Raw genomic sequence first — 12,193 nt, forward strand, 5'->3', positions numbered from 1 at the left:
AAAGAATTTGTCTGCCAAAGCAGGAGACACAGGTTCCATTCTTGAGTCAGGAAGATCCCTGGAGAAGGAAATGGCAACTCGTTCCAGTATTCTTGCCTGGGAAATTCCAAGGACTGAGGGGCCTGACGGGCTACCATCCATGGGATCTCAAGAGACCGCCATGATTTACCCTTCAAAAAAGACTAAACAAGACTAGCGAAACTGAGGAAAGTGAAGCCTTTGCTACAGTTGGGGGCTAATGCTGATGTAGAGAGGCGAGGAGGCCACCCCGTTAGTACCTCCAAGTGTTTGGGGTGGGATGGGCGCATAATTAGTCTCAGGGCATTCCACTTGAAGACACAAGTTATTCAGTACCTTGATCAGGGCCAGGCACACGGTAGGGAGAAGCGCTGGGAAATTGAGAAATCTGTCCCCAACTTTCAAAGTTGAGCACTAGCCACAGGAAAGCCAGACCATTCAGCTCTTCGGTCAGCACGTGCACCTGCTTGCGCGCCTTGAGAGCGCGACCCCAGAGGACCAAGTCCCCGGCGTCTCAGCGGCGGCCGAGCATGCTCAGTTGTCAGGACACGGTGGCCGGGTTGCATGGAAAATGCTCCGCGGAGTCCCAGCCGGGCAGAAAGCCCGCCAGGCAAAGGGTTCATTCCGAGGGGGCGGGGCCTCGGACGCACGCTCGCTCCCACCCCGCCCCCCCGCCACGCGCCACACGCCACGCGCCGGCCGTCTACACGCCGGCTGCCCGTTGCCCTGGCAACCGTCGCGCAGCGTCTTCCTGAGGGAGCTCCTGTCAGCCGGAGGATCCCGTCGCCCGCTCCCCACTGCCCCGCAATTTTCGCGTGGGCTCAGAGGCGGAACGACAACGAAAAATGGCGGAGCGGAGCCAGACGGCGCCTGAGGCAGGTCTGTGGGGGCGGTCGATCAGGGGGAAGCGCTGAGGCAGCACGACGCTGTCCTGGGCCCCAGGGGACAGGGGACTTGGGCCTGGCGCTACTCCTGAAGAGGCACCCTCTGTGTTTGCGCGGTGAGGTTATGACCTCGGGGTCAAGGGTCAAGGGTCAAGGGAGGAGCACACCCCTTTGAGTGTCTGGGCAGAGGCCGCGCAGTCGAGGCGTCGCAGGAGTGTATGAGAGTGTGTGCACTCTTTGGAGTGAACACTGGCTGAGAAAGGGCTGGGACCCCAGGGAAGACGACTCCCCTCCGGAGGGGGACCTGTGATAGGGGCTGATTGTAGGGGGTAGGCTGCGTCACTGGAGGGGTTGAACACAATCCTGTGGACTATGGGAGGGTCCTCTAAAGGGAGAGGGACTCTGATTCTGAGGAGGCAGGTTAAGTAGGAGTGTTACTTTAGTTTCAGGCAGTGCCATGGAAGGGATATATGAGTATTTGTGCTTCAGGGAAGTGTAGTGACTGAGGGTCACCCCTGTCACAGAGAAAGTATGCAAATCCTCATATGAGTCCTTAAGAGGACAAGAGGCTTGAGGGGACACCCAGCCCTTCAAAACCCTATCACAGGAGGCTGGAGCCTGAGTGTGGGTGTGTATGGGATCAGTAATCTTGAAGGTCATTCAGAATTACAAAGGGATGCACATTCACTTTTATGTGGGTGGAAGCTAGTCTTTAAAGTGCAGGGAGACTAACAGGCAAGGAGACCTAGGATTCTGTTCCTGAGGGGACTGCCTTGTTAATTTGGCTGGCTTGGAGAGATAATGACCTAAGCTTTACAGGGTCATAGAAGAGAGAAAGGGCTTTTACAGTCCTGTGTATGTGGGAGAGGGTTTGTCCCTAAGAGGGATTGGGAACTGAAGAACTGGAGCATCAAAGTGATAGCTATGTGTGTGTGTCTGTCTGTCTCTGTGTATGTGTGTGTGTGTGTGTGTGTGTGTGTGTGTGTATAGAAAAGCAGTGGCTTTGGTGAAATGTATGGTGGTGGGTGATGGAGTGGTATCCATAATTTTGTATATGTGTCCTGATGGGGTATTTTGGTTATAAGAGTGACCCACTTTAATTATCCAGCCCTCTGGGGGTAGGGGAGGGAGGTTGTGGTTATGCTAAGACCATACAGTGACTGAAACTGGAATCTGTAAAAAGCCATCAAGAATGATTTAAGAGACCATTTCCTCTTAAGACCTGCATGGTTTGTCTTTCTTTCATGGCATTTCTGTTCTTGTACCAAGTAATTCTTCTACTTATTTTATAGTTTAAGCTCCCTCAACTTGAACATGCTCATTCCCTTTTTCATACTCCACCCAACACATATTTTAGTGCCAGCTATTCTCTAGGCATCAAATTAAGCACTGAAAACTCCCTGCTTGTGATTCTCTTACCTTATTCTTTTTTCTTTTCTTTCCTCCCATAGATTTACTGCCTTCACACATATAGTTTAATCTATTTAGTATTTTCATTGCTTACTGCCTCATTCCTCTAGAATATAGGATCCATGAAGGCAAGGGTCTGTCTTGTGTTTATTAATTCCATATTCCTAGAACCATACCTTGTGTAGTTATTAATAAATATTTTTTAAATTAATGACTTAATGACCTGATATTGTCTAGATGTTCAAGGAGTTTCTCTGAGGAAGTGAAATTTTACTTGAGATATAATAGAGATTGAATAAATGAAGAGATGGGCAAAGAGTGGTCCAGGAAGAGGGAAACCATGTGCAAATACCCTAAGATAGGAGGAAACATGATGTATTATAGTTAAAGAACTGAAAGGAGACAAGTGTGGCTGCACTTAGGGCAATAGGAAGACAAAAGAGGTAAGCTGAAGCAGATCTTGCAGGGCCTTAAAGGCTAGGATTAGAATTTTGGTCAAAAATCCAAAAATGGAGGGAAGGGATTGAGAAATGTTTAAAAGGCAAAATTAATAGGACTTAGTGAAAGATGGGGATCCAGGGGAAGGATGTATCAAAGTGTACTTCTAATTTTTTAGTTTGTGCAGCTGAATAGTTGGTGATGCCATTATGGAGATAGGGAGTCCTGAAAGGGATCTTGGCTGGGTTTGAGAGGGAAGATCATGTGTTTGGTTTTGGACAAATGGAATCTGAGATATCTTTGAGTTATCCAGTAAGTGGAGAGATTGGCAAGGGAGTTGAAATACAATAAAAGTATGGGGTAGCATGGAGTTAATTAGTGAAACCATGAGTGAGGATGAAATTGCCTAAAGGGAGGGTAAAGAGTGTAAAGAGAAGCAGCTTGGGATGAAGTGTTGAGCAGTTACAGTATTTCAGTGCATTCTAAAGAGATAGAGTAAAGAGAACAGGCAAAAGAATGTTTGTGGCATGTTCAACAGCTTGAATGCTGCCAAGTGATATAAAAAGGAAGACTGAAGAGCTAGATTTAGAGCATACTTAGCATCATTGTTGTTGTTCTTCTTCAGTCACTCAGGCGTGTCTCTTTGTGACCCCTTCAACTGAAGCATGCCAGGCTTCCCCATCCTTCACCATCTCCTGAAGCTTGCTCCAATTCATGTCCATTGAGTCAGTGGTGCCATTCAGCCATCTTGTCCTCTGTTGTCCCCTTTTCCTCCTGCCTTCAGTCTTTCCCAGCATCATCATCTTTTCTGAGTTAGCTCTTCTCATTAGGTGGCCAAAGGATTAGATTTTCAGCTTCAGCATCAGTCCTTCCAATGAATATTCAGGGTTGATTTCCTTTAGGATTAACTGATTTGATCTCCGTGCAGTCCAAGGGACTCTCAAGAGTCTTCTCCAACACCACAGTTCAAAAGCAACAATTCTTCGGCACTCAGCCTTCTTTATGGTCCAACTCTCACATCCATACATGTCCCTGATAAGAGGAAACTGATGATGGTATGAGCCAAACTAACTTCTAAATCACTAATAACTGGCTCAGTCTTTTTCTTAAGTCAGATTCCTGAGAGAGAATCTAATTGACACACATCACCTTTTCCCACTAGACCATGTCATAGATCACAAACCAGTGTAGGATTGATTGTCTTTGAATTGGGTGTCCAGCTATTGCTCTCTGGAGACACCTGGTACAAAATATGTATATCTGGTGATTTCTCATCTCAAGAGCAGTAGCTGACATTTATGCAGTGTTTATGTATGAGACATTGTACTAAGTCCTTTAAATGTTTTAATCTAGTTCAACATCATAGCTACACTCTAAAGTATTATCTTTATTTAATATGTGAAGAAGTTTTGGCACAGAGAAGTTAAACAACTTGCTCAATCTGCAAATAATTAATGTACAATTACAGTTCTTTGGCTATTTTTGACATTATCTGGATTCATTACTTGGCCTTCTGTTTCTATTGCAACATATTGTATACTGACGAAATAATAGCTATGATGAAAATTCCTTCCCTACAGAAAACTTTCCAAGCTAAGCATACGTTAACAAAGTGAAGTGGAAAGAACTGGGGCTCAAATCCTTGTATAAATCGTGTTTCTGTAACTTACTAGATGTGGACCTCAGATTCAAAATTTCTGATCTTAAAGTTTCCTCATCTGTAAAATGCAGGTAATATTTGCAGTATAGGTGTCTTTGGTAGAGAGAGTGCAGTAAATGGTATTTCCTTAATTCTGCTGAAGTTTGAATACAAAAACTCAGATGTAATATATATTCCCTGGTGGCTCAGAGGTTAAAGCGTCTGCCTGGAATGCAGGAGACCCGGGTTTGATCCCTGGGTCGGGAAGATCCCCCTGGAGAAGGAAATGGCAACCCACTCCAGTAGTCTTGCCTGGAGAATCCCATGGAGGGAGGAGCCTGGTAGGCTACAGTCCATGGGGTCGCAAAGAGTCGGACACGACTGAGCGACTTCACTTTCACTTATATATGTATGTACTGTACATATACAGTGGAAACAAGAAATAGATTTAAGGGACTAGATCTGATAGACAGAGTGCCTGATGAACTATGGATGGAGGTTCATGACATTGAACAGGAGACAGGGAGCAAGACCATCCCCAAGAAAAAGAAATGCAAAAAAGCAACATGGCTGTCTGAGGCGGCCTTACAAATAGCTGTGAAAAGAAGAGAAGCCAAAAGTAAGGGAGAAAGGAAAGATATACCCATTTGAATGCAGAGTTCCAGAGAAGAGCAAGGAGAGATAAGAAAGCCTTCCTCAATGATCAGTGCAAAGAAATAGAGGAAAACAATAGAATGGGAAAGACTAGAGATCTCTTCAAGTAGAGATACCAAGGGAACATTTCACACAAAGATGGTCTCGATAAAGGACAGAAATGCTATGGGCCTAACAGAAGCAGAAGATATTAAGAAGAGGTGGCAAGAATACACAGAAGAATTGTACAAAAAAGATCTTCACGACCCAGATAATCACGATGGTGTGATCACTCACCTAGAGCCAGACATCCTGGAATGTGAAGTCAAGTGGGCCTTAGGAAGCATCACTATGAACAAAGCTAGTGGAGATGATGGAATTCCAGTTGAGCTATTTCAAATCCTGAAAGATGATGCTGTGAAAGTGCTGCCCTCAATATGCCAGCAAATTTGGAAAACTCAGCAGTGGCCACAGGACTGAAAAAGGTCAGTTTTCATTCCAATCCCAAAGAAAGGCAATGTCAAAGAATGCTCAAACTACTGCACAATTGCACTCATCTCACACACTAGGAAAGTAATGCTCAAAATTCTCCAAGCCAGGCTTCAGCAATACATGAACCGTGAACTTCCAGATGTTCAACCTGGTTTTAGAAAAGGCAGAGGACCAGAGATCAAATTGCTAACATCTGTTGGATCATCAAAAAAGCAAGAGAGTTCCAGAAAAACATCTATTTCTGCTTTATTGACTATGCCAAAGCCTTTGCCTATGTGGATCACAATAAACTGTGGAAAATTCTGAAAGAGATGGGAATACCAGACCACCTGACCTGCCTCTTGAGAAATCTGTATGCAGGTCAGGAAGCAACAGTTAGAACTGGACATGGAGCAACAGACTTTTTCCAAATTAGGAAAGGAGTACATCAAGGCTGTATATTGTCACCCTGCTTATTTAACTTCTATGCAGAGTACATCATGAGAAACGCTGGACTGGAAGAAGCACAAGCTGGAATCAAGATTGCCGGGAGAAATATCAGTAACCTCAGATATGCAGATGACACCACTCTTATAGCAGAAAGTGAAGAACTAAAAAGCCTCTTGATGCAAGTGAAAGAGGAGAGTGAAAATGTTAGTTTAAAGTGCAACATTCAGAAAAAAAGATCATGGCATCCAGTCCCATCACTTCGTGGCAAATAGATGGAGAAACTGTGGAAACAGTGGCAGACTTTATTTTTGGGGGCTCCAAAATCACTGCAGATGGTGATTGAAGCCATGAAATTAAAAGACACTTACTCCTTGGAAGGAAAGTTATGACCAAGCTAGACATCATATTAAAAAGCAGAGACATACTTTGCCAACAAAGTTCTGTCTAGTCAAGGCTATGGTTTCACCAGTAGTCATGTATTGATGTGAGAATTGGACTATAAAGAAAGCTGAGAGCTGAAGAATTGATGCTTTTGAACTGTGGTGTTGGAGAAGCCACTTGAGAGTCCCTTGGACTGCAAGGAGATCCAACCAGTCCATCCTAAAGATCAGTCCTGGGTGTTCATTGGAAGGACTGATATTGAAGCTGAAACTCCAATACTTTGGCCACCTGATGCGAAGAGCTTACTCATTTGAAAAGATCCTGATGCTGGTAAAGATTGAGGGCAGGAGGAGAAGGGGATGATAGAGGATGAGATGGTTGGGTGGTATCACCGCATCAATGGACATGAGTTTTAGTAAACTCTGGGAGTTGGTGATGGACAGGGAGGCCTGGCATGTTGCAGTCCATGGGGTCACAAAGAGTCAGACACGACTGAGTGACTGAACTTATCTGAACTGAACTGATGTACTTTACAGATAAAATCATGCTTTAAACATACAGTGATTGGTATGAAACATTTCTTTTCATTTTCTTCATTAGCACAATTGATATTCTATCAGAATAAAGGCAGACATCAAGTTTTGGAAAATATAGAATTGTTAGCTAAACTGTGTGTGATGGGACAAGTCTCTGTATGAGGTGAATTTTGAGGAATTTCCTGAAGGAGCGAAGAGATACATACTTAAGCATGCGGGTGTCTCCATAAATGGCTTGCTTGGTGGCTCAGACAGTAAAGACTCTGTCTGCAATGCAGGAGACTGTGATTCAGTCCCTGGGTTGGGAAAATCCATGGCTATGCACGCCATTATTCTTGCCTAGAGAATCCGTCTAGCAGGCTATAGTCCATGGGGCTGCAAAAAGTAGAATGTGATCGAGGGATAAGTACACACCCTGTTTTATAAGATGGTCAGATTTCCAGAAGGAATTTTCTTCTTGTAAATATTATACTTTAAAATAAGGACATTGTTTAGAATTTTTCTTCCTATCCAAAAATTTGACTATTAATAACTCTACAAAGATACTTTATTGATAACTAAAGGTAGAGGTATTAGTCTCAGGCCTGATTGTACCTGCTTCAGTTTCTCAGAGTCTTCTGCCTTTCTAGCTATCATTAAGAAAGCTTTTGTTCTAAGTACCTGCTAAAATAATTGGTTTTCTTTTATTGTCAAGTTTGTTGGGTATTTTTTTGGCCAATGTAGAGCAGAAATTTTAGAATGATGCAGTCTGTTAAAGTGACCTGAACCTTGATCACTTTTTCTGTGAACAAAATGGGTCGTTTTTAAAAAGCAGCTTTACATTTTCTGAAATTATCTATAGACAGAATATTGAAATTTTAAAAACCCTTAGAAATGAGAATAATGTTTTCTATCTTTTTTAAATAGTTGGGCAAAATATATGTTTTTTTGACTTTAGTCTCCTTATTTGTAAATTTGGGGTAGTAACACCTACTTTTCAGGTGACAGAGATATTGTATGGAAAGTGCAGAATGTTTATACCCTCAAAGAATGATAGCTTAGTTGGTGAGTGTACATGTATGTGTGTGTGTATGTGTTTGTGTGCCTTTTCCTAGAGACTTACTAGTAAAATCACCTTTAAAAGAAGAGGAAATCCAGGTTTACAGTCTCTTATAGGGTAGCCTTGCATGCAAATATATTTCAGAATTCAGATTATTTTTTATTATTCAGGATGGGGGACACGTGTATACCTGTGGCAGATACATGTTGATGTATGGGAAAACCAATACAATATTGTAAAGTAATTAACCTCCAATTAAAATAAATAAATTTATTTAAAAAACAAATTTTTAAAATTTCAGGTTATTTTTTGTCATGTTTTTATCTTTTGTAACATCATTGTGCTGAGCTTTATGAAAAATCCCAAAAGTTTTGGAGCAGAAAACACCTTTTGATTCCATGATGTTTATGTGCTTATTTCTTCTAAGGAACTCTGATAATATCTGTATTTCTGAGATCTACAAATGTTGCATTTGGTTTCAGTTTCAGTATCTTGGGCTTCCCTGGTAGCTCAGCTGGTAAAGAATCTACCTGCAATGCTGGAGATCCTGGTTCAATTCCTGGTTTGGGGAGATCCCCTGGAGAAGGGATAGGCTACCAACTCCAGTATTCTTGGGCTTCCCAGGTGGCTCAGCTGGTAAAGATTCAGCCTTCAATGTGGGAGACCTGGGTTTGATCTCTGGGTTGGGAAGATCCCCTGGAAAAGGGAAAGACTACCTGCTTCATTATTTTGGCCTTGAGAATTCTGTACAGTCCAGTCCATGGGGTTGCAAAAAGTCGGACATGACTGAGTGACCTTCACTTTCACTTTCAGTATCTTGGCTCAGGGTCATTTTCAAGGAGAGATACTAGAGAACTATAGCATTCAGTTAGAAGGATGCTAATACTTTGATACATATTCTTAACAAAATCATAGCTTTATCTTCAAATCATTTAAGAACAGCACAGTCTTCTATGAGTTTCAGAATATTTTTATTAATTGTTAAATTTCACCAATGGAGCAAGTGTTAATTTTAGTATTGATTTAAGAAAAATTTTCATTCTTAACAGAATTTGATTTTTTGATTATAAAAAATTATCTCAGCTATGAAAGCTTGTGATAATTCATTAATGGTTTTTACCATATGGGAATATGATAATTTTTACTTTTTATATACTCCATTTATTTAATGGGTTCAGAGAAATTTTTCTTTTTTTTTCAAACTGTAAAGGGAGAAGTTTTTATTTGTTATATATTTTTGAGAAATATTGATTGTGAATATCTGACTCTAAATAAACTTTCAAAATAATGTACTTACATGTTAATTGAAGGAAAGCAAAGCAAGCAAATGCAAAGATGCCTAGAATTTTATACAAGAATAAAAATTTTTATGTAGGATTGGAAATTCCTAAATAAAAACTTTCAACAATGTTATGGAAAAATACCTGAGATTTGTTGTAAAGGAATGGGAAAAACAATCTGCCAACCATTACAGTTTACTTGCCTTTTTTCAGAAGTCTTAGAAATCATTCATTTGAAGATATTAATCTCTATGTCAGACTTTGCAGAAGAAATCACTATGCTGTGGACTATGTTATTAATTTTAAAAATTACTCATTCATATTTCTGTTTTTGTTCCAGTACCATAGTGTTTTGGTGACTTTAGCTTTGTAGTATAGTCTGAGGTCAGGGAGTCTGATTCCTTCAGTTGTGTTTTTCTTTCTCGAAACCATTTTTGCTGTTCAGGGTCTTTAGTACTTCCATACAAATTGTAAAATTTTTTGTTCTAATTCTGTGAATAATGCCATTGGTAATTTGCTAAGGATTGCATTGAATCTACAGCTTCCTTTGGGTAGTAAAGTCATTTTCACAATGTTGATTCTTCCAGTCCAAGAACATGGTATATCTATCTGTGTCATCTTGATTTCTTTCATTAGCATCTTATAGTTTGCTGAGTACAAGTCCTTTGCCTCCTTAGGTAGGTTCATTCCTAGGTATTTTATTCTTTTTGTTGTGATGGTAAATGGGGTCATTTCCTTGGTTTCTGTTACTGATCTTTCATTGTTAGTATATAGGAAAGCAAGAGATTTCTGTGTCTTAATTTAACTTTATTAAATTCATTGATTAGCTCTAGTAGTTTTCTAGTAGCATCTTTAGGATATTCTATGTATAATATCATGTCTCTGCAAACAGTGACAGTTTTACTTCTTCTTTTCCAATTTGCATTCCTTTTATTTCTTTTTCTTCTCTGATTGTTGCGGCTAGGACTTTCCAAATTATGTTGAACAAGAGTGGCAAGAGAGGGTATCCTTGTCTAGTTCCTGATCTTAGAGGAAGTGCTTTCAGATGTTCATTGTTAAGAATAATATTTGCTTCTGGTTGAAGATGGCAGAGTAGAAGGACATACACTCATCTCCACCTATGAGAGCACCAAAATTGCAACTAGCTGTTGAACAACCATCAATAAGAGGACACTGGAACCCACCCAAAAAAGATACCCCACATCCAATGGCAAAGAAGAAGCTTCAGTGAGATGGTAGGTGGGGTGTAATCACAATAAAATTGAATACCATACTCGCTGGGTGGGTGACCCACAGACTGGAGAACAATAATACCAAAGAACTTCTTATGCTATTGTTCTGAACCCCACGTCAAGTTACCCAGCCTGGGGATCCGGCAAAGGGACTGGGAATCCCCAGGGAATCTGGCCTTGACAGGCAGCAATATTTGCTTTTAGGCCCTCCAGAGGACTGAGGGAAACAGAGACTCAAGTCTTAGAGGGCACAAACAAAATTTTCATGCACCAAGACTCAGAGGAGAGGAGCAGTGACCCCACAGGAGACTGAATCAAAACCTTACCAGACAAGCAAAAGTTAAGAGAATTCAACACCATTAAACCAGCTTTATAATAGATGTTAAAGGAACTTCTCTAGGCAGGAAACACAAGACAAGGAAAAGGCCTACAGAAAATAAACCCAAAACAATTAAGAAAGTGGTAATAGAATAATACAGATTAATAATTACCTTGAATGTTAATGAATTAAATACAGGAACCAAAAGACATAGTCTGCCTGGATGGATGAAAACATGTACGTATTTGAACTTCCACTTACCACATCACTCTGCTTGACTCCCTCAGATTGTATGTAATTACATCTCACATGCTAGTAAAGTAAGGCTCAAAATTCTCCAAGCCAGACTTCAGCAATGCATGAACCGTGAACTCCCTGATGTTCAAGCTGGTTTTAGAAAAGGCAGAGGAACCAGAGATCAAATTGCCAACATCCGCTGGATCATGGAAAAAGCAAGAGAGTTCCAGAAAAACATCTACTTCTGCTTTATTGACTATGCCAAAGCATTTGCCTATGTGGATCACAATAAACTGTGGAAAATCCTGAAAGAGATGGGAATACCAGACCACCTAACCTGCCTCTTGAGAAATCTGTATGCAGGTGAGGAAGCAGCAGTTAGAACTGGACATGGAACAACAGACTGGTTCCAAATAGGAAAAGGAGTACATCAAGGCTGTATATTGTCACCCTGCTTATTTAACTTATATGCAGAGTACATCATGAGAAATGCTGGATTGGAAGAAGCACAAGCTGGAATCAAGATTGCCGGGAAAAATATCAGTAACCTCAGATGTGCAGATGACACCACCCTAATGGCAGAAAGTGAAGAGGAGCTAAAAAGCCTCTTGATGAAAGTGAAAGAGGAGAGTGAAAAAGTTGGCTTAAAGCTCAACATTCAGAAAACGAAGATCATGGCATCCAGTCCCATCACTTCATGGCAAATAGATGGGGAAACAGTGGAAACGGTGTCAGACTTTATTTTTGGGGGCTCCAAAATCACTGCAGATGGTGACTGCAGCCATGAAATTAAAAGATGCTTACTCCTTGGAAGAAAAGTTATGACCAACCTAGATAGTATATTCAAAAGTAGAGACATTACTTTGCCGAAAAAGGCAGAGACATTACTTTGCTGACAAAGGTCTGCCTAGTCAAGGCTGTGGTTTTTCCTGTGGTCATGTATGGATGTGAGAGTTGGACTGTGAATAAGGCTGAGCACCGAAGAATTATTGCGTTTGAACTGTGGTGTTGGAGAAGACTCTTGAGAGTCCCTTGGACTTCAAGGAGATCCAACCGGTCCATTCTGAAGGAGATCAGTCCTGGGTGTTCTTTGGAAGGAATGATGCTAAAGCTGAAACTCCAGTACTTTGGCCACCTCATGCGAAGAGTTGACTTATTGGAAAAGACTCTGATGCTGGGAGAGATTGGGGGCAGGAGGAGAAGGGGACGACCGAGGATGAGATGGT

At 41.4% G+C, this 12,193-nt stretch overlaps 1 protein-coding gene across 1 annotated transcript in view; it reads left to right on the forward strand.

Annotated features, from left to right (window-relative positions):
- Positions 1 to 582: 582 nt before the first annotated feature.
- The window catches only part of AGBL4 (AGBL carboxypeptidase 4), a 1,470,506-nt gene continuing 1,458,895 nt past the window's right edge, over positions 583 to 12,193 (forward strand). The window contains exon 1 of the mRNA XM_068961620.1: positions 583 to 1,018. Coding sequence (XP_068817721.1) covers positions 583 to 1,018 — 436 coding nt within the window. The remainder of the gene's footprint in view (positions 1,019 to 12,193) is intronic.

Source organism: Capricornis sumatraensis, chromosome 2 (genome assembly GCF_032405125.1).
Source record: "Capricornis sumatraensis isolate serow.1 chromosome 2, serow.2, whole genome shotgun sequence".
Lineage (NCBI taxonomy): Eukaryota > Metazoa > Chordata > Mammalia > Artiodactyla > Bovidae > Capricornis > Capricornis sumatraensis.